Source organism: Lipophrys pholis, assembly GCF_963383615.2.
Source record: "Lipophrys pholis genome assembly, chromosome: 2".
Taxonomy (NCBI): Eukaryota; Metazoa; Chordata; class Actinopteri; order Blenniiformes; family Blenniidae; genus Lipophrys; species Lipophrys pholis.
In genome coordinates, this window is record NC_137636.1 from 4445284 (window position 1) to 4468251 (window position 22968).

At 43.6% G+C, this 22968-nt stretch overlaps 2 protein-coding genes across 2 annotated transcripts in view; both read right to left on the bottom strand.

Moving 5' to 3' along the window:
* Positions 1-173, bottom strand: part of pias1a (protein inhibitor of activated STAT, 1a) — a 57559-nt gene extending 57386 nt beyond the window's left edge. The window contains 1 exon segment of the mRNA XM_080488772.1: positions 153-173. The gene's annotated coding sequence lies outside the window, so the exon portion shown is untranslated.
* A 10690-nt stretch (positions 174-10863) lies between these two features.
* LOC308106833 (SKI family transcriptional corepressor 1 homolog-B-like) lies at positions 10864-22338 on the bottom strand. The gene is made up of 8 exons (XM_080458814.1): positions 22151-22338; positions 19525-21277; positions 18128-18185; positions 17914-17988; positions 17721-17783; positions 16878-16952; positions 13596-13670; positions 10864-11017 (listed from the first exon to the last, which is right to left on the bottom strand). Exons 2-8 carry the CDS (start codon positions 21265-21267, stop codon positions 10923-10925), a joined length of 2184 nt encoding a protein of 727 aa, XP_080314940.1. The 5' UTR covers positions 21268-21277; positions 22151-22338; the 3' UTR covers positions 10864-10922.
* Positions 22339-22968: the final 630 nt, after the last annotated feature.

Sequence of the window (22968 nt, forward strand, 5' to 3'; positions counted from 1 at the left end):
TCCGCAAAGTTCAGGCTGCGCCTCAGCCCGGAACCCCGGAACCGGGCACCTCTCAGCCCCCCCGAGGCTTCCAGCGGCCAACAGGTGCGCCGCGCCGCCATCAGAAAGCTCCAATACCGAGAACATCGATCCCGATCCGGGCTGCGCCTTACCTTCAGTTCCGCACTCTCCGCCATCTTCTCTGTCTCTGCGCAGGCGTGCTGAGGCCGCGTCACGTGACTGGGACGCACAGCGCGCAGCGTGAAGGCGGGGCGTTCAGGAGCCCCAGCGGCGGTAGGAAAAAACAACATCAGCAGGGAGCAGGAATAGAATAGAATACAATAGAACACAATAGAATAGAATACAATACAATACAATACAATACAATACAATACAATACAATACAATACAATCGCGAAACTTATTTTTTTACTCTACTACTACCACTACTACTACTACTACTACTACTACTACTACTACTACTACTACTACTATTACTACTACCACTACTATTACTACTACTACTAATAATAATAATAATAATAACAATAACAATAATAAAGAACATTGCTTTTATTGTACTTTTTCAAACAAAGGTCACAAAGTTACTTATTTACTGGATTACTTATATACTGATTTCATTATTTTGTTATTTATTTATGTATTCACTCATTAATAATCCAGTTACACACTAGTTACACACTTATTTCGTTACATATTCATCAACTGATATACTCATTTACTCAAATACTCATTTTGTTATTTTGTTACTTATTTAGACACTCATCAAATTATTTGACTCACCATTTTCTGTACTTTGTTACATGCATCCTTCCAGTTACTAACATCTTCATTTACTTTTGTTTGTTGTTATTCACATAGTTAGTTTGTTACATAACTATCTAGTAACTTGAGTGGTTACCTATTTGCTTCTTTTGTTATTCAGTATCTAAATTGCTTGGTTCCTTTTTTTTGCAGATGTGCTGAATTAACAAGTGAACATGTTCTCATTTAATTACTTATTGTTACCTATTTCAACATTTTAAATATTTACCTATTCAGTTACTCTGTTACATACTTATTTACTTGCCCAGTTATTTACTTATATAGTTACTCACTATGTTTTAGAATTTGGTCATTCTGTTACATGCTTACCGTACGAAGAAGAAGAAGAAGAAGAAGAAGAAGAAGAAGAAGAAGAATCATACTTTATTAATCCCCTTGGAGGAATGTCTTCAGTGAAATGACCCATTGGTGGGCAGCCACATCACATAACCACTCGGGTCGGGGGGAGCTGAGGGTGTTGCTCAGGGGGGTCCCTGAGGGGAAACGGGAGTGGGGAAACCCGCGCTCACTTGGAAACATGCAAACGCCCCACAGGCAGAGCAGGATTTAAACCCGAGACCTTCTCACTGTGAGACGAGCGCGCCAACCACTTCACCAAACTGTGTAGCCTATGTATTACTTATGTAATTAAATAGTTACTTGGTTACGTATTTCATCATTCACTCGCTCTGATAAGTACTTAAGTAGTCATCGAGTTACTAGTCATTAGTTATTTGGTTACTCTATTACATAATTGTTTATGTAAATGCCTACTTATGAAGTTACCTACTCATCTAGTTACTCACTTATTTGGTTATCAACTCCGTTATTTATGTACTTCTTTTAATAAGTTTCTTTGCAAATACTTGAGTGCTTGAGTAGTGTTGAGTTCTTTTATTTCATTTTGTGAGTTCCTCATTTTCTTTTTCTTTTGTTTGTTTTAAAACAAGTTAGACAGAGATTAATTATTTCGTTCCATAATTACTTACATATTTACTTATGTAGTTACTCACCATGTGGTTACTACTTATTGTGTCGTTACGTCCTTTTGATTTTGTTACTCACATATTTAGTGATATATATTCCATTTATTGATGTTTTAATTATTGATGTCGTTGCCTGATAGAAGCTATTAAGTTACTTGCTCATTTAGTTATTCACTTACATGGTTATTTTACTTACTCTTTTATTGAGTTACTTTGCAAGCATTTAAATACTTGAGTAGTGTTCAGTGGTTTCAGTTCAAGAGTTACTTATTTTGTTTTAAAGCAAGGCAGATGGACAGTTAATTACTCTGTTATTTATGTACTAATATACTTCCTTACTGTGGTAGTTACATTCCCTTTCACTTCAGTTGCTCGTTTGTTATTGTGTTACGTGCTGATGTAGTTACATGTTTACTGATGTTATTATTCCCTCGCTTTTATGAACTCTATTGTTCTTGGTTAAGTCAGGATTACTGATATCTCAGCGCTGATCTCAGAAATACTCGTGTTTCACCTCTTTTTCTCTTCCAGCGGAGGTTTAGATGTAGTCACTGAGCAGGAGACGGAGGCTGCAGGTGTTTGCACTCACGCTGAGATTATTCCTCTCAGCAGGGCTCAAGTTAGGTGGAGTCGTGCTGAGAATCACAACCGGAAGGGAGTTTATTAGATAAACAACTGATGCAGTGTGCATTGAATTTATTCCCGCTCCGCGAACACTCCCAGGCTCTGCTGAAATACACCGACACAGAGATTCAAAACACTCCAACACAGAGGCTGCGCATGCCAACAGAGACATTTTCCTCCATCTCAGCATGTCGTCGAACAACAAACATGGCATGGACAAACTGTAAAGGGTAACTAAGCAACAAAATGAAATAAACAAACTAATTCTGGGACAAAACAGGAGCCGTCCAACCATCACAAGTGAGGGTAGATTCAAAGGCCGGACGCAGCAGGTGGAGTTCTCTTGATTGAATCGGTGCAGAGCGCCGCAGTGGAACCCGTGGGCCTGCAGACGAAGGTCAGAATCTTAATCTCACTCCCGGGCTGGGCAGGGGGAAGTCGATGACTTTGAGCATGCGCAGGTGGAACAAGGTGAGACGTCCATCATTAACGCCCTCCTGCATTCTGGGCCGCCAGAAATGCTGATGGAGGAAAGCAGTGCTTCGGGTGAACCCGTAGTACCTGTCTGATTCTCTCGGGCTCACTGGACTTGCTCCTCCACCTCCCAAGAGACGACGCTGACAAGACAGGAGGCCTAAAGAATGGGCGTGGGCTCCGTCGGAGGCGTCTCGGACTCAGAGACACCAGACAAGGCATCGGGCCTGATGTTCTTGTTGCCTGGTCTGTCGGTCAGGGTGAAAAAGAACTGGTGAAAACAACAGACTCCACCGGGCTTGTCGGGCGTTAAGATGGTTCCGCTGACCGGAGGTGTTCCAAGTTCCCGTGGTCTGTCCAGATGATGAAGGGAACCTTCGCACCCTGCAGCCAATGGCACCGCTCCTCCAGAGCCGATTTGATGGCCAAAAGTCTCGGTCAGCAATGTCGTAGTTCTGCTCTGTGGAGGAGAGTCTCTTGGACAGACAGGAAGAAGGTGAACAAAGTTTTCTGTGACTGACTTTTGAGAGACGATGGCTTCAACCCTGATGTTATGAAGCGTCCACCTCCACAATGACTTGCCGTTTGGGATCTGGCTGGACCAACACCACAGCAGAGCAGAGCAGAAGGTTCTGTTCAGGAGTCTGAAGACCCGATCTGTCTTGGGAGTCACCAATCCACCTGCTCCAGTCCACATGGGGGGGTTTGGTTCTGAAGCAGGGCAACAACCCAAGACAGGAGGGTGCTTGAGAGACTTTAAAATGTGAAACTGGATGGTCTCTGTGATGTGGTCCGGGAAACTGTGGCTCGGTTGTTAGAGCGGTCGTCTCCCAATCGGAGGGTTGCATGTTCGATTCCCATCTCCACCGGTTCGCATGTCGAAACCTCCTTGAGCAAGCCACTGAACCCCGAACTGCTCCCAGTGGGTGGATTAAGCGTCTCGCATGGCCGCCGCCTCCATTTATGTGTGAACGTGTGTGAGTGGGTGAATGTGACTCGCGATGTAAAGCGCTTTGGAACTGCTCAATCAGTTGAAATCCTGAAATCGAAGTGAAATCCATTTCCCATGAACTGACCTGGACTGGCTGTGAGAGAAGAGCGATCTGGGAGAGTAGACGTCGATCCAGAACTCGTGCCTCAATCGTCGAGGAAGAGGAGCAGCTTCCAGACGGAGCCTCTCAGCCAGCTGGTTGTCCAAAAGGTTAGACTCCGCCCCTGAATCCACCGACGCCACCTGCTGAGGCGGAGGGGAAAAGAAGCTGTTACAGTTCAACCCAAGTGGGAATAAGCTTCTGTCTATGGTGGAGGAGTGGACAGACGTTCAGCCCCTTGGATGGCTCGGGCGATCAGGCCGGGTCCTTGGAAGCCAGATGACGGAGGAGAGTCCACTGAGGAAGGCATGAGAGAGAGCCGAGGAGCTCCACTCACGATCGACAGACAAAGTCTATGACGTAGTCTGGAACTGACCGGGAGCCCACATGAAGAGAGAAGAGAGCCTGGAGCGCCTCTCTCTCCGGGGAAACACACTGGAAGACCTTGGACAGGGACCGATAGAATCCCTGAGGGAGTCGCTCTGCCAGAGCCCATATTGCACCTCAGCCAGTCAGGAGGGAGATCACAACGCCGACCTGAGTCTCCTGTGGAGAATGAAGCAGGGAAAACTTATTCATTAATAAATTGTTTTGATTACTACGGTCTTATTAAAAAATATAACTTATAGTTTGTTCAATTACATATAACAATACAAGTATTTTATTTGTCTTTTGGGAGGTAAATTACAAAGTCCACGGAGGGACGGACGGAGGGACCGACAGACGGATGGACACTTATATACTACTTGAACAGTCCCCGAAGAGCATCACATCGTTAATCACGTTCACCCGTTCACACACACGTTCACGCACACGTTCACACACCAATGGACGCTGCTGCCATGCAAAGGCGCTCAAGCCATCCATTAGGAGCAGTTTGGGGTCCCAGGGTCTTGCTCAAGGACACTTCGGCAGGTGGACAGATAGAGAATCAAACCTACATCCTGCTGACATGCTCGACCAACAAGCCACAGCCAGGAAAGTAATGTGACAAATAAGTAAGTTACTTTGGAATCAAAAAAAGCATGAAGTACTAATCAAAATAAGATAAAATAGATAAAGAGTAACTACATGAGTGAGTTTCATCCATCCATCCATCCATCATCCATCATCCATCATCCATCATCCATCATCCATCATCCATCATCCATCATCCATCATCCATCATCCATCCATCCACTCCTGAATCAGTGAGGTTATTTGTACGTACTGCCAGCAGGGGGCGCCAAGCCACAAGGAATGAAAGTCAACGTGCGCTCTCGCTCTCGCTCTCGCTCTCAAACACACACACACACACACACACACACACACACACACACACACACACACACACACACACACACACACACACACACACACACACACACACACACACACACACACACACACAGCTGCAGTTAATTAAAATAGAAAACATTGAATTATTGTAGATTGATCACATAGAAAGTTAAATATTTGGACCTTTTTTTTTTTATAGCCAAGAAAATTTAACAATATTCCATTAAAATACTATAATTTTCTACATATATTTGAATTACTTTACAAAAAATAAATAAATTACAAAATGTCATTTATATAAATAACTAAATATTAAAACAACAAAGTCAAAATGAAACACAAACAGATGCAAAAAAATACATAATGAATAATAAACATAAATAAAAATAACTCTTTAAGAAGATATCAGTTTGAGCATGTTTCTTTAATAGTAAGTATTTAGAGAAAACAATTGTAAAACCATGTTTAATAATAAATTAAATATTGCTAACTGTTAAAGGTTTTTTAGTCTCTTAATGATTGAGAAACTAAAATAATTATAGCTTGAAATACTTGACAAGGCACAAAAACTACCAATTTCAGATTAAATACTTGAAATGTTTCTGTCAAGAAATAATTCTGATTTATGGTTTATTTTTGTGATTTTAGGTCATTTTATACTCTGTTGTGTTACTGTGTTTAATTTATTATTAAAGTTTTGTGTAATATTATTTCTCTTTCTGGTTTTGTATTTATATATTTTACATGTGTTAATAATCATTGTGAATTTGTCTGATATTTCCCCACACTTCCATTAAAAATCTATTTAAAATGTATAGAACAGATACGCAAAAGGAAAAATATAATTACAAGTTGTTTTTAAATATTTCATTTAATGTTGTAATTTTTAATATAACAATTTTAGTTTTCATGACTCATTTACTAAAACAAGCAAATCTTGAATTATTGGACACAAACACACAAAAATGCTCATTTATATATATATTTTTTTATTATACCGGATTTCTTTTTAACCAAAATTATAATTTTAAAACAGTTTTAAACATTTTGATTTATGTTTAGAACAAATTATAAAAAGGATTTCTTCATTTTTTTATCGACATGTTGCATTTATTCGAGGTTATTTAAAAATATATATATATATTTGAATAGTTTTGTGTGATTGTTAAGAATTTCCCCCCAGTTTTTGTCCTTCTATTATGTTGTAATTTCCTCTATGGTTATATTTTAAGTGACTTTGGTGATATAATTAAATGATACCTGAAGTTTCTCCATACTCTCATATTGCATTTTCCTTTTCAGAAAAGTTTCACATTGACATGACAACATTTTGAAAACGATGTTATCGTATCGGGCCACCAGTGGGTGCTGTTGTTTGTTTGTTGTTATGAAAGCACACACACATCTGGGAGCAACACGCCACAACACAGTTCGCTGCTACTCCGGGTAGCAGCGTAGTGACCGTCAACTACAAAACCACCAAGTCCCGGGAGGATGTGAACCATTCTTATATATATTAGTGTCCATCTACTGAGCATGTGCAAAGCAACTATTCACCGCGGCAGTGGTGCACAGGACCAGTAGCATTTCCCAAAAAAGTTGCTTCCATGGAGACGGAGCTTGAGCGTTTTCAAACAGTTGTGTTGTCAGTGGTTCGGAGCACCATGGAATCTTATTAAACATTCTTATAACTCACTAAAGGATTTCAAGCATTTATTCAAATATTAATGTCAGTAATTAAAATAACAAAATGTAAAGTAATCTGATATTGTAATTGTAATATTTTCAAATTTGATGACTTAGATTAAGATTATAAAGATTATAAAGAGAAATATCTTGAAATATTTGACAAACAGATTATGTTTCTATGAATAAGTGGGAGAAAGTTAGAGATGAAGCTGACGTAGTGAGTTTGCTTTGACCTGATCCATCAGGACCTGTCACCACATCTCATCAGGGTCATACCGTTAAAGATCCCCCCCACCACTCCTCCACCCCCCCTCCCAGTCCTCCACCCTCACCCCAGCCCCCCCCCGGCCTTGTTAGTATTCAAAAAGCCCCCGTGCTGCCACTGGGGGCAATTACCCTCAAAGAAAATTAACATTCATTGTGTGTCTGTGACATTATGTGAGTATCTGTCTCAGTATGAGGCGTCCAGGGACCCGGGGCCGTGTAATCAATACCTATTAGTCCTTCCATCACCAGAATCAGATTTCACCATCAGATCAGGCTGCTCCCCCGACGCCACGTCAGACGCCACAAGTCGAGTGGACGCGTGGCCGCCGAGGTGGCCTCTAATGAAACAGATCATGTTGAGCTCAAATACAATGAGAGGGAAGATGATCCATGTGAGGAGGAGGAAGAGGAGGAGGAGGAGGAGGAGGAGGAGGAAGAGGAGGAGGAGGAAGAGGAGGAGGAGCTGCAGTTCAGTGTGATAGCCAGCAGGTGGCAGCCTCACTCCATTCAGCCACATGGATCCAGGACTGTGAGTGAAGGCAGGTCACGCCTGAGGTGTACAGCCACCCTGATAAACATACCCAGGATATCTCTCTGTTGCCTGGTTAACTTACCGCGAACCTGATTTAACAGGAAGCAGGTCAACAACTCAGCATTTCACCCCAGGGTTCTCCCCCAGGGTCAGTGAGCGTTCACGTGAAGGCGACCGACCAATCACACGGGAAGAAATCCTGCAGAGCAGCTCACGTTACCATAGAGCAGGAATTATTCTCTCAAGATATTAAGAATTAAAACACATATACCAGGCGAAAAGCAACACTGCTGCCTCGTCCAAAGCCAGAAAATCCCCGACTTGTTAATGCTGACTTCGTGTGATTAAGCAATATTGACTCAATTTATTTACTTTATAACTGCAGGAGCATGTTGGGCGGAGCTTCTTCACTGCTCTTCTGTTGGTTTAGATTCTTCTTCCAGTTGTTTTGAGGCTGAGTTTCCTCAATATGACAGCGTTTTGTATTGGAATATTAATTCCTCATTGTGACTCTGCGCTCCATAAATTCACGTTTTTTTGCAGTTCTGTCAGCGTGAACAATATTACTAACCTCATTATTGCAGATCAACAAGACAGACTTAGAACAAGTCAAGAACAAGAACGTCCTTCTTTGCCTCTGCGATGAGGTTTTATTTGATGGCGTCAAAAGGACGGCTCTAAAAGCTCCTCCTCAGCTCAGCTATGAAACAGTGAACCAATCAGGATCTTCTAACAACACGCATCGCATCTTCCAAGAGATCTGATTGGTCAGGAGGCGGAGTTGTGACACTCACTGTGATCTTAGCAAGAACTTATCCTGTTTTTTGTTTTTCAAGTGAAAAAACAATTAAAGTTCCTCAATCACCCGGCGACATTCTGAAACCGACAGCAGAAACTTTGAGGCCACGAGCAGCGCCGTTTGTGTTCGCAATGAAACCACGCACTCCTGCCTGCGGAGGACAGTACGCTATAAACGTTAACAAAGGGAGAACAGACGATGAAGTTGGACTGTTACTACGGCGACTGTCAAAATAAAGTACCAAGTCCCTGGAGAATCTGGAGGAAAACACGTGTTGGAGTTGACCGTCTACTGAGCATGTGCAGAAGAATGATTCACTATAATCGTAGTGCTCATGAGCAGACGCTCTCGTCCTCCACTCAGAAAGGACTGGAACCAGACTGGCTTTCACATTTTATTGGTATTGACATGGGTACGTACAGAAATGGGGGTAAAATAAGGGTGAAATCAAGTCAGAAATCTTTCAGATCAACCCGTCTTCACGTTTGTGCGTTTTTTTTTTTTTTGTTGTTGTTTTTTTTTTTTTTTTTTTTATATATTTTTCAACTCCAACATATAAGAGAAGATGAGACGCGTGGATGGCAGTTTGCACACATTTCATACGTCTTCCTATAAAAAAGACAGAAAAAAGTTTTGGTTTTGGTCTCCGGTGACTCACGAGATGCACGAGATGAGAGAAAAACCCTGAAACAGAGCAGATCTGTTCAGCTGTACACGACTTCTATCGCCTTGATATTCTTTCTTTTTCTTTCTTTTGTAACCGTCAGGAGACGGTTGGTGAAGCTCGGAACAATGTCCAGACCTCCACCCACAGTTTCAGAAATGTTTCCCATTTAAAGTGCTTCAACTACATGTACAGTGTCACAAGGAATCTAAACCAGGTTTTCAAAGTGTGTGAGGAGACCCCCCCGCCCCACCCCCACCCCTCAATAAATACATAGATCGATCAATAAATAAATAAATAGGAGTATTTTATGACGGGTTCCTCATGCTGGGTTCAGGAGAACCAAGGAACTGGAATCGATCCCACTTCCTCGTGGGAAAAGAAAATACCCTGAACCAAGCCAAACTGGGAATTCCCTGTTTTTATTTTTAGACTTCCCAGAAGCCAACGTAACGTCACCGTTTTCTCTATTTTGTCTGGAGTTTTCTTCCTGGACGTCTTTGAACAAAAACTTCAAGGTTCAAATAAAAAAACAGCCCGACGATGTTCGCGAGGAAATAAAAAAAAAAAGAAAAAAAAAGAAAAGAAAACCTGCTGCGTTTCCGTTTGTGTGAAAGTGACTTCTATCGCTGATATTCACATTAGAAGCATCACTTCACCCATCATGTGTTGGTTTATATGTGTGATTCCTCTTTTATCTGCAAACTTTCATTCACTTCTTGGTTCTTCTGTGAACGTTTCCAACTGGGAAATGGGACATTCCCAGTTGGAAACTGCACGAGTTCCCGACTGCATGAAGGCACCGTCGCTGGGATTGTGATGGAAGTTCAGTTCAGACTAGATTACAGGATTCATTCAGAGATTAAGTCGGTCAGTTTCTGCTCCACTTTAAGATCTTTTAAGCTTTTAGTTGTTTCTGAGAAGTTCACGTTGAAATGTGTGACGCGTTGCTGAAACTCGTCTGCGATTGGACGGCTGTCATGAACGGTTCTTGAGTTGTTGTGAAGAGGAATAACTTCCTGCAGTAAATCATCAGGCCAACCTGCAGGCTGTTGTGATGATTCAGAAAGTCTCAATTCGTTCTCTTACTTGACCATATTTCTTCTCAATATAAAAGAAAAAAAATTAATTCTTGAAAAAAAAAAGCCCCTCTGGGAGCTCTGTGGCGCCCCCCGGTGGACGCCCGTTCCACACTTTGAAAACCTCGAAACAAGACAGTCAAAATCAGATAAATAACAAAATGTAAAAACCCAATTTATCCAAACAAGCAACAAAATCTAGGTGTGTTTCCAACTTGATATCACAATTAGACAAGCCATTGCACATCGTCACGTTTTTTAATATATATATATATATTTCTATATATATATATTTCTATATGTATATAGTGTTGTTTCCTCTTCTTCTTCGCGCTCTGATTGGGTGACACTCCCTGATCGGACCAACATGAAATGAACTCCGTGTTTTAAAGTAAATCCTGATCTCTTTCACACAAGAGTCTTTTCTTTTCTTCCGTTTTTACGAGGATCTTTTCTCCTCGCTGGCGGTGCTGAATCTGTGCAGCAGGTTGGAGATCCTCGGGGGCTTCAGGTGGGAGGTGAACTCGTGAAGGAGCAACCTGGCTGTGCTTTCCTTTCCTTTCCTTCCTTTTTTTTGGCTGTGCTGTGGGGGGGGGTGGGAGAGGAGTGGGGGGAGGGGGGGTGAAGCTGGGGTATTAAGGGGGCAGCAGCGGGGGTTTGAAGGTGCAGGCGCCGGTGCACTGGCGAGGAGTGAGCATCTTGCAGGAGAAATGATGAAGGGCGTCGTGAGCTTCTGGGGAGGAACGAGTCCATCAGTGAGAACATGAAAACACACCAGCTGTCACTCAAAAGGAGGCGGGACTAATTCACCCCCCCCAGTCAATGTGAACGTGTCACCACACACACACACACACACACACACACACACACACACACACACACACACACACACACACACACACACACACACACACACACACACACACACAGACTGTCTTCAGTGTTGGGATTGTTCCTCCTGTCCTGTGTTCAGGATAAATGATGGGTGGAGTTATGAGGACGGACTCAGGAGAAGTAAATAAAGTATAAATTTGAAGGTAAAGAAAACTATGGATACACAGATCGCAGTATTGAGTTCAATACAGGAAAACAGACGGACTCATCAGAAGGATCAACATCATCCAAGATCCTGACGATACCTGTGATCTCAGCTCAAAATCTTTAGTCTTACAATGAGAGCCAATTCCACAACAATCATCTTCTAGCAGAGCGCTAAAATGTTGGTCCAGGGCCGCGTGTCTTATGGAAATGCTATTCGAGCCCCATTTATTTACTTCCTGAATACAGGGACGGTGTACCTACATGATGTACAGGATGGTGTTGGTGTTCGTGACCACGCCCACGTCACGTTTCAAGTGACAACGCATCGCTTTCACGTTTTCCTTTCAGAAAAGTTTCGCGTTTACGCGGCGGCATTTTGAAAACAACCTCCGCTTCCACGGAAACGTCAGAAACGCTGAAAACAACGTAGTTTTTGGAGCTGATTGTTTTTGTAATGAAACCAAATACACACATAAACGTTATCATTCTAGTGGACGGGCGGCCAAGTTGGATTGTTATTACTGTCAAAATAAAACTACCAAGTCCCAGGAGGATATGAACTGGGAGTCGTGACACTCTGGAGGAAAACATTGTTATTGTTCATCTACTGAGCATGTGCAGAAGAAGAATCTACTACGGCTGTGGTGCACAGCGGCAGCGGCAGCGGCAGCGGCAGCGGCAGCGGCAGCGGCAGCGGCAGCGGCAGCGGCAGCGGCAGCGGCAGCGGCACAAAGTTTCCCCCGTTCCCAAGGAGACGGGCGGAGATTGTTTTCAAAAAAAAAGTTCCACTTTGTGAGCCGTTTTCAAAATAGTCGTGTTTCCAGTGGCTCCGAGCAGCGTTGTCGTGGAAACGGACGCCCAAAGCCCAAGAGAAGTTTTGAGTTTTCAAGCGGAGATGTTGTTGTAGCAACGGGGAATTAAGTTGATCAATTCCACGTTGCACAGTGAAGCGGCTAAAGCAGCTCATAGTGATGAAACTAATAAATGAGGCTGACCACATCATGCAAACACGCAAAACATGTAAACGTCTGTGTGAAAACGTGGCGGAGAATCAACTATAGAAGAGCGCAGAACTTCAACCACATCAAATATTTGCTTGTTTTCATTCATTTCAGTTCAACTTTTTTTTTTTTTTTAAACTTTGTAAACAAACAGGAGGAACAATGAACCACCAGTCATTTAACTCAGTGGTTTCCAACCTCTCGCTCGCCCCTCCTCCCAATGTCTGTGAGAGAGGCTGCTGAATACTGAGTACTGATTTGATTTGAGTACTTATTACATTGAGAATTTATACTTCATATGCGAAACGATACCGAGTCTATGCACTGAACCCTTCAGGCCCCCGGTCGGTAACCACTGCTTTAAATCTGACGTACATGTGAAAGACGTCTAGAGTTGCTGTCAACATGAATACAGAAGATTAATTGAAGTTTGTTTTTTGTTTTGTTTTTTAGAAAGTAGCACTTGCATATATGTTTGTTGTGGACCAGGTAAAGTTACCTTTTAGCTTCTGCTGTATTGCATAACGAGCCTTTCTCTCTTGGTCCAACTCCCTGCACAACGTGTCTATCGAAGAAACAATAATAATAAATCAAATATGAATTAAACGGAAAGGAAGTGAAAAGGAAAACAACAGAGCTGCTGCTGCTGCTGCTGCTGCTGCTGCTGCTGCTGCTGCTGCTGCTGCTGCTGCTGCTGCTGCTGCTGCTGCTGCTGCTGCTGCTGCTGCTGCTGCATGGCGTCTGAAGCGGAGGAGGAGGAGGAGGAAGAGGAGGAGGAGGAGGAGGGTAATGTCTGCTGTTTGCCCCTGTGGTATTTGGATTGACCCCTCTGTACTTGAACCCTGTATTTAAACTACGGTAACGTTACACCAATCCTTTAACGGGCGACATTAGCTGCTGTCTACTGCATGTAACCGATACAGCCCCACATAATGGGACGTCTATTCAATTTTCCAGAGCACGATTTAGGAGAAAATGACCTCCGCACACAAAACCAGGTTTCAGTTTCATCTTTTCTGTTCGAATAATTTGAGTTTACTGGAAAAATCCTGGACACAAAGAGCCAATATTTCAATATGCAAGTGTCACTTTTCTGTTTTTTTTTTTAATGTGGTTTATTCTGATTGTTATTTTTGAATACCCCCCCCCCCCCCCCCCCCCCCCCCCCCCCCCCGCCCTCCCCACACATACACACACTTTAAGACTTAAGGAGCATTGATCTACATCTGCTTCCCAATCTGTGCCGTGTCATAGAGAGAGACCAACCTCGAACAATCTGCAGCTGCTGGACCATTTCCTCTCTGTAGGACAGCTCGCGCTTCATTTGATCCTGAAAATTATCTGAAGAGCACCGAAGGCCACGTCAGAGCAAAATACACACACACACACACACACACACACACACACACACACACACACACACACACACACACACACACACACACACACACACACACACACACACCTTTCAAAGGACAAATGAGTACAGGATGACCTGAAGTGCTTTCTGTGCGCGCGCGCGTGTGTGTGTGTGTGTGTGTGTGTGTGTGTGTGTGTGTGTGTGTGCGTGCGTGTGTGTGTGTACAACTAGGTTTGTGCATGCATAACACAGGATGTGTTGACGTGTAATAAAGTGTGTGTGTGTATGAAATGCAGAAATGTGTGTGTGTTGGGGTGTTTGCACCATGAGGACCCGTAAATGTTTGTCTTCACCTCAGATGAGCTTCTCTGGACCTGTGTGATTCTGGGTTTTTTGCCCTCAGTCAGGACTAGCAGGCTAACTGTTAGTTAATCCCGGTCCCCTCATGTGTTTTTAATCCCTGAGTTCTGCTGCAGAGCTAATCTTCGACGGAATCATACTTGAACAGTGTGAACGGAGGTGATCGTGTTTCCTGATCTGATTCGCAGGTAAATGTTCAGTAGATAAATTAAATTGACTCTTTTTTTTCTCTTTGCTGCAGGTTTGAATCCAGGTTGCAGCTTTAGGGGACTCACATACAAAAACAAGTCTCAGGTTTGAGTTTTCTGACTTACGGTGTAAATCCACTGTGAACAGAGAGCAGCTCAACACTCGTAGAGACACAGTGTGTGTGTGACTCTAAGGTGTGTGTGTGGTGATATTCGTTATTGTGTGTTCTATGGAATATATTCGGCGTGCGCTTGCCGAGTGGTGTGTGTTCCTACAAGGACCTGAAAATGTCTGAGCCACCTCAGGTGACTACTGGTACAAATCCGTCAGTCCCACAGGGTGTTTTGCCCTCAGTGTGGACTCACAGGATCACTTTCCTCTTCTGCAATTATATTGAGTGTAACGAAGGCTGTGCACACATATGAACAACAGAAATCTTTAGAAGTGGCCCTGTTTACATATCAACGTTTTCAAGTGGTAATGCAAAACTTTCTTTTTACGTGTCCATTTACGTGACAGCGTAGCTCGAAGTCACTGAAAACGCAATCTTTGGAAAACGACTCCTGAGGTGAAACTTTCAGAGAAACGCTCGGGCGCCATGAAGATGGCGGAGACGCTGCTACTGCGCACCACGGCCGGAGTAACTAGATCTTCTGCACATGCTCAATAGAGGGACAATAACAACAATGAGTGTCATGACTCCACATCTTCCTGGGACTTGGTGGTTTTATTTTGACAGTCACTGTAATAACAATCCAACTTAGTCTCCGTCCACTAGAATGTCTGTGTTCTCACATTGTTAATGTCAATAGTGTATTGGGTAGTGTTTCCTTTCCACCGTCTCCTCTACCTACTCATGTTTTTCTTTGTAAAAATGTCTTGAACTAAATGTTGTCTGGAGCTGTAGAAATACAATTGAATTAAAAACATATAAGATGTAATTCATTATACTCTTGATATAAATCCAGAGTTTATAGACAAAATTGTGAAATCAGACGTATCTATAAAGTCAAACAGAACATTTGTCATTTTAATAACTCTCTATTTTCATGTTTAGTTAATACATTTTAAAGGAGTCTTGTTTGATTTCAATACTTTAGCCATTTCAGGGTCATTAAAACTTAATTTAAAACCTTTTTAAATGTTTTATTAAGGAAGAAATCCCCTCTGAAGCCTGGACAGACTCATCTTCACTTTTCTTTTCTACATGTGAGATCAAACATCGGAACTTTCTCCTCATTTAATTCTTCAAAATGTCTGCTTTTTCTTTTAAATATACACAGATAAAACAACTCAGGTTATCATACAGATTAATACAGAAAAAGACAAAAGTCAACTAAAAAAAATTCCACTCTTTCAAGATAAATGATATTAATTTAAAAAGGTTTTCCATTTATAAGTATTGTTTTCTCTGTAGACTATTGCTTGCAATTGTATTTTACTTGCCTATTTTACAGTTTATAACACGTTTTCATTACATTGATAATAAATAATTGTGCACTTTTCTTATGACTTAAAACTGTTGACAGGTAAAAAAAAAATAAATACTTTTTAGAAACCTGTGTCAACAGCATTACAGTTAAAAGATTTTTAATCCTGAGATTAAATCGAATTTAGAACAATTATCTTACTTTTAGTAATAAATGTTATTGTTTAATATTGCCCTATTTTAGCCCAAGCTGGGCCTGCTGAGCCTGTCAGTATACACAGAGGGCAAAAAAACCCCACATCTCAGAGAAAACTCCCAAACAACTGAGTCAGGAGTCAGTCAGTGGAGGTCAAAGGTCAGAGGTGTTCAACCTGCGGCTCTGGGGCCACATGTGGCCCTTTAACCCTCTTAAAACTATTTATTCTATTTTCATTTTATTTACACTAAAAAGGACTTTAAAAATGACTCAATAATCATCCATCACCTATACCGCTTCATCCTGTGGAGGGCGGTGAGGACACACCCTGGACAGGACTCCAGTCCAACACACACACACACACACACACACACACACACACACACACACACACACGGGCTATTTTAGAATCTCCAATTAACTTCAGATGCATGTTTTAGGACTGTGGGAGGAAAATGGAGTCTCCAGACGAAACCCTCACACACTAATAGTTAACTACAAGAAATAGGTGTGTGTGTGGGGGGGGGGGTGGCTTAAAAAATTTATAAAATAAAATAATTTCTAAATGAAAAAAAAAACTTCAAATAAAAAAACATGCAAAACTGCTTGAAAAAGAGCCACAATGGTCAAAAACCATCAAAAAAGATCTAAATTGTGTAAAAAATGCTGGGAAAAGAATTTCAACCACTAAATGTATGTGAAAAAAGCAGAAGATGTAATGAAATGTTCACCATCCATTTGTATCTTATGCTGCTTTTATGTAGTTTGAGACTTTATAAGCTGTGTTTGTTTAATTTTAAAGGTTAAATGTCCAGCGATATTTGATTTTGTGGCCTCAGAGGCTCCTTTGGTTTCAGACCTGATGTGGCTGAAGACACGGACATTTACAGGTCCTCTTGATAATTAAAAACACCAAACATTCTAATCATCACGCGCAGACCTCCTTTAAATCTCAGTGTGACGCACATAAATGAATATCGGTGCACACAAGCAAGACACTGCATGAAGTCCTACCTTTTAAATGCTGAAACTCTCTCTCCAACTTCTTCCTCAGCTCCACTTGTTCCACCAGCTGCTTCTGCAGCTCCTCTGCACAGAACCATCCATATCGGCACAAATCAGCTCGTTTTATCCTCCAGAAATCAGCTCGCTGGTTGTTGTTTTTTCTTTTATCCTCCTTGATTCCACTTACTATGATATATTTTGAATTTGTGCACATAAAGATTGATGGGAGCTCAGTAAAGCGGTTCTCAGGTGCGTTTCCATCCACCATAACAGCCATTTGAGTGCCTCCCTCTCTCCGCTGCCACGGTAATTTGCGCGCATCGCCGCGAGCTGGAGACGGTCATAATGGAGTCCCGGGGTTTTTCCAAGCGTTGGAAAATAATTAGCTGCCGCGCCTCGGGGTTGTGGCTCTGTTCGTTAAAATATTAATAGCCTCTAAACGATTTCCTCTTACAATAATAAGTCAAAACTCCCACATCTCGTGATTAAGTGGTTAACAACTCTGGAAACACTTTAGGGCCTCGGAAATGTAAATTTGCGCTTTCAGATTTTGGCACGTCGTCTTTAGCAGGCCGAGGGCACACAGCTCCGCGTGCAAAGGAGGGGGAATCTAAGCTTTAATATGATAAAAATGTAAATAAAATGTGAAATGAGACGGAAGGAACAACCTTGGACCGAACAAAGAGTCAAATCTGAATTTTAAACGAACACAAATGAATGAAAACGATGTTTTTATTTCAATTAGATCCGTTTTTTTTAAAAATGAAACATTCTCATTTTTAAATATCTAAATCTGGTTAATTGATGGAAATGAATTTAATCTTCCCATTTGAGTCTGTAAAAGCGTCTCACCTTTCGCCATGTTCTCCAGATCTCTTTCGTGAACACTGATGTCGATGCGTAAAGCTCCGTCCGCTGCGCAAAACGAATTAAAAAAAGCAAAACATTTTAGGGAAGGAAACAAATGTACGACGTAAAATGTGTTTGAGAAAATACAAGTAAGGCCTGTTTAATGTGTATAAATGACATGTGGGTGATTAAAAACCTTGTCTGTCCTTCTGCTCCAGATAGGAAACGGCTGCTGTGCGCGGGCGCAGGAGCTCTGACACGTGATGGACACCTGAACACAAACAATCTGCATTAATGAGCGCGCGCGCGCGCACACACACACACACACACACACACACACACACACACACACACACACACACACACACACACACACACACACACACACACACACACACACACACACACACCGTTAGGTCTGCGGGGGCTGCTCAGGAGCGCGTGGCCGTCCTTTTCACGCGCGTACACCTGAAAAACGGAGCAAAACACTCGTGTTTAATAACGGACTGCAATTATGTGTCATTTTCACTGCAGTTCTTCATCTAATTGAAGTTTATTTTATCCTCATCGCTTCAGAAAAAGGAGGAGCTGCAATTCATCCCGAAGAACAATAAAGAGGATTTGCATTAAAACAGCCTCTTGTATATTATTTTGTATTAAATTTTCGATTTAAATTACAACATAATTGAGAATAATTTGAGGTGTTATTTTTTTTGTTGTTGTTCCAATTACTTGTTGTGAAACACGAGAAAGGAAAAGCTTCTTCAATGCCGGAACATTTTTCTAGATTAGCTCCAACAAACACTTGAGACTGACCGATTATAGATGGTATACATGGTTTACACTTTTTAATCTGGATTATCTTTAATAGAAGCTGAAACTGAACAAATAAATCAACGAAAGTGTATTTGATGGTTTTTATGATTATTTAGCCTGAAACGTTTCTTACATTCAGTGTGAGGATCCAACAACGTTTTAACTTTTTTTTTATTAACATTTCTATAAAGTCTCCAGATATTTACATTTAACCCACAATTTATAGAAATATTTGCAGATGATATATTAGGCAGTTTACAACCTATATTAATCTATATTACCAATACTAATTATATAACTTTGATAATATTAGAATATTAATGCTATTGTGTATCTTGGTAATAAATCATGAAATATAAGAATTAGGCTCTGAAGTCTCTTTAAAGGCAGTTTGAGCTCATAACACTTTATATTTTCAATATTCAATAAGTAATTCAAGAAATACTTGGTTAATCCCAGGGAGGGAGATTAAAGATTGTCTCTCAAGGATGAACAAAGTATTTCTATTGTAAATTTTCAACTATATATATATATATATATATTGTGTGTGTGTGTGTGTGTGTGTGTGTTTTTTCAGGTGAAATCAGGAGCAATTTGATTGATTACATTCTAAGACAGTTTAGTCTCTTGGACCTGATCGATCATTTCTGTGTAAGAAAAATGAATTATTAAAAGCGTTGATGCTCTGCAGCTGTTTTCTAAATGTTTCGTGTTGAGGGGAATTGTTGCTGCACAAAGTTAGAGGAGCAATAAGAATGAATAACAAGTAAATATGAAAGTGTTTGTGTAAAAGGCTCAATCAGAGTAAAAACATCTAATGTTTATATTCAGTTAAGTTTGTTCCTAAAGGCAGGAGTCAAATGTAAATATTGATCTGGATCAATAAACTAATGTGACGAATATTTTTTGTGAACCTCTCAAATCGTTCTTCAGATGAATTTCTGAGACTTTTCTGCTGATCAGTAAACTTTGCTCTGGTCTTGAACCTCACTTCCGGTGGGGAGCCGCGTGGCAGCGGTCTGTCCTCATCTGAAGACCCGGTGAGAGCGGAGTCCTCCGGGGACCCCACGGCCCCCCTGGTGGCCCCGCCCCCCGGACTGGACGTGTCGGGCCCCAGGTTCTCCTCGGCACCGGGAGAGACCCGGTCCGATGCTCCCGGGGAGATCCGGATCGGCTCCTCGTCGTCCTGGCCCCGGTTGGACTCCACGTCCACGTCCGGGTCGTCATCCTCGTCGTCGTCCGCCGCGCTGTCCCGGTCCGGGGACGCGGATCTGTAGCTCGAGCTCTCGCTGATAAAATCCGGGGACAGGTACCCGGGCCGCGCGTGCCCGTACCCGTCCCGGTTCCCGTACAGTTTTGCGATGGTCTCTGCGTCCTTGACGACGGGCCTGAAGGCGGAGATGTAGCTGATCCTCCGGTGCGGGGCCTCGTCCCCGGACCGGTCCTCGGACTGGGAGCTGTTGCAGCGCTCCGCGGCCTCCGGCAGCGCGTGCGGTGCCGCGTGCGGCGGCTGCGCGTGCGGCAAGCACGAGTCTTTGGGTGTGTGCGCGCTCCGGTCGCTGTGGTCCGACAGGTCCAGCTCGGCCTGCCGAACGCCCGGCAGCTCCAGGACGGGTTTGGGCGGAGAGCCCGGGTAGGGCGGCAGGGGGAGGCCTCCCGGGGCGGGCCAGAAGACTGGGAAGGCCGGGTAGAGCGTGTCCTTCGCGCCGGGCCAGAAGACGCCCGGGACGTTGGTTTTGGCGGCGTCCGACACCGCGTCAGTCTTCTTGTGGCACAGGCCGTAGCCCGGGAAGCCGTACGAGTGGTGCGGGAACAGCGGCGGCGGCAGCTTCTGCAGCAGGCCGAAGCTCTTGCTGGGTACCGGGATGACCGGGTAGCTCCGCAGACCGGGCCCCACCGCCTCCTCCTCGCAGCGCGGCGTCTTGTGCGGGATTTCCGGGGAGCTGGAGGCGGAGGCGGGCGGCAGGCTGGACGAGGCCTGCGGCTTCATGCCGGAGCCGCTGAGGGGCAGAGTCCTCTTCCTGCTCCCCCCGTTGAACATGGCCTTCACGTCCTCCCACGCGTGGTTGATGTCGTCGGACGGCTTCTTCTCCGTCAGCTTCAGGTGGCGCCGCCACGAGTTGAAGTTGGCGGCGTCTGGCTGCAGGTACTTGGACTCGGGCGTGCGATGCGAGTGGAAGATGAACTTGTTGGGGGAGAAGTACATGTTGCAGAAGCTGCACTTGATGCACTTGGCCCTCGAGCTGTTGTACCTCGCGGGGATGAAGCTGCCCCTGCAGCCCCACGCGCAGTCGTGCGACACGTCGAAGGCGAAGTTCTCCGGCAACTTGGGGGGGCTGTGCGCCCCCAGGAACGACTTGCAGAGCCGCTCGGCCTCCCGCTTGGTGATCATGCCGCAGCGCCGCGAGGAGATGGGCATGGCCCCCGCGCGCCGCAGCAGCTCCAGCTGCACCGGCGTGCACTGCACGCACGTGATGCCCAGCGCCACGCGCCGGTTGTGGATCTCGTTGTAGCTGTAGTTCTTGAGCAGCGTGTTGGAGATCTGCGCCAGGCACAGCCGCTCCTTGCCGTCGATCACCAGCGACACGATGGGCACGCCGTACAGCGACGTCTCGCTCACTTGGTTCGGTTTGAGGGATCCGGGGCCGGAGAAGCTCGGCGCGTCCTGCTTCACACCGGGGGAAGAGCTGGCGTCCCGTCCCGCGTCTCCAAGCTGCCCGGGCATCGACTCCATCCCTGGAGGTCTGCAGGAGGAGCAAACACCCACAACAGGCCTGAACCGAGGCTGAGCTCCAGAAACATCCACGGAATATAACAGAAGCACTTCGTAAATGGGTTTGTGACAAAACGGTCTGACATATATAAACACGTCAGTTGGAATCATGGAGTTTATGAGAAAACGTGTTAAAAAAAAAAGGTTGATATGACAAATTAAAGTCCAAAATACACAAAATAATGAACAAAAATCATTGAGTTTATCAGATAATATATAAAAGAGGATCAAATAGTGTATTAAAGTAAAACAAATGTAACACGTCGTCTGAAATGATGACGTTTGTGAGAGGGACATGTAAAAATTAAATCGTGAATTAAATCTCACAATATTAATGCAAATGATATATGAATCAATTTTGATTGATTAAATATCCAAAGTTGTAAATCTCCAGTTGTCACTGTTGCGCCTATTCTTCCTATTATGGTCGTAGTAATTAAATATTGCACTATTATTTCTCATATTGTGTTTTTGCCTGTTACTGTTTGTTTATTGGCGCTGAGAGGAGCAGCTCTCCAGTGTCGTTACACGTTGTATCATGATAATACACGTTTTCTATTATAAATTAAAATGTTTACCATCCATTAAATTTAACAACAATAAAAGCATTAATAACAATAATAATAATAATAGATTTACAACATATATTCAGGGTCATCAGGTGATTTCTGGACGCTCCAGAATATAAAAGTGAGATTATTCCCGGAGTTTGTTGTGGTTTCGATAGTCACATTAGTTGCCACAGTTACAAACTATCCCGGGATCCATTCGTTACACAATACTCATAGATTACTCATAGAATTCATAAATATATCTAATATATATATATAAAAAGCATCAATACATTCACGACCAAAACCAGCAGGTTTCCTGATTCTATCTCTGCGGTCCACGATGTTCTGCGCGGACGTTCGGCCTCTCCTGAGGTGGACCTTGTCCGCCCTGATCTCCAAATCGGCTCAGCACTTAAGGGCCAGCTACTTAAGAGTCACATAAGATCTTTCAGTCGGATCAGGGCAGAAGGAAAATGCCGCCTGAGCTGCGCCAAATGCGCTTATCGGAGAGGAAAAGAAGCACTTTAAGCTGCTTTCCTGCTAATTACGCGGATCCGAGCGTGCGTCTTCCCATTGTTAATAAAAGACTAGCCCTATATATAATTAAAGATTAGCCTCGGAATTAGGTTGATGCGGGCCTATCTCACGTTCACCTGCGCGTACTTACTTTTTTGCGCCGCGGAGGCCGCACAAGTGGCGCGAACGGCGCGCGAGCCGCTCTTTATGTCGCGCGAACGAAAAGTGTTTCACCCCGACTCGCCCACCACATTTCAAATCCAAAGAACCATAAACAATCGGAACGTGACGAGAAAACGAACGTACCTTTCGCTCCTGTCCTGCTCCGCTCAGAGTTCAACTCAGACAGAAAAGAAATGAGGAGGAGAAGGATGAAGAGGAGGAACTGAGGCCCGGTGAGTCCAGAGAGCGCGGAGAGTCTGGGAGACGTTTTTGTTTCAGTTAATTTCAGCGCAGGCAGCGCGCAGGACCTCCATCCTGTCGGAGCCCCGGGAGGTGAATGTCTGCGCTCAGACAGGAAACACATGGCACCTCTCTCCCCCCTCCTCCCTCCTCCTCTTCTCCCCTGACACAGTCTCTCTCTCTCTCTCTC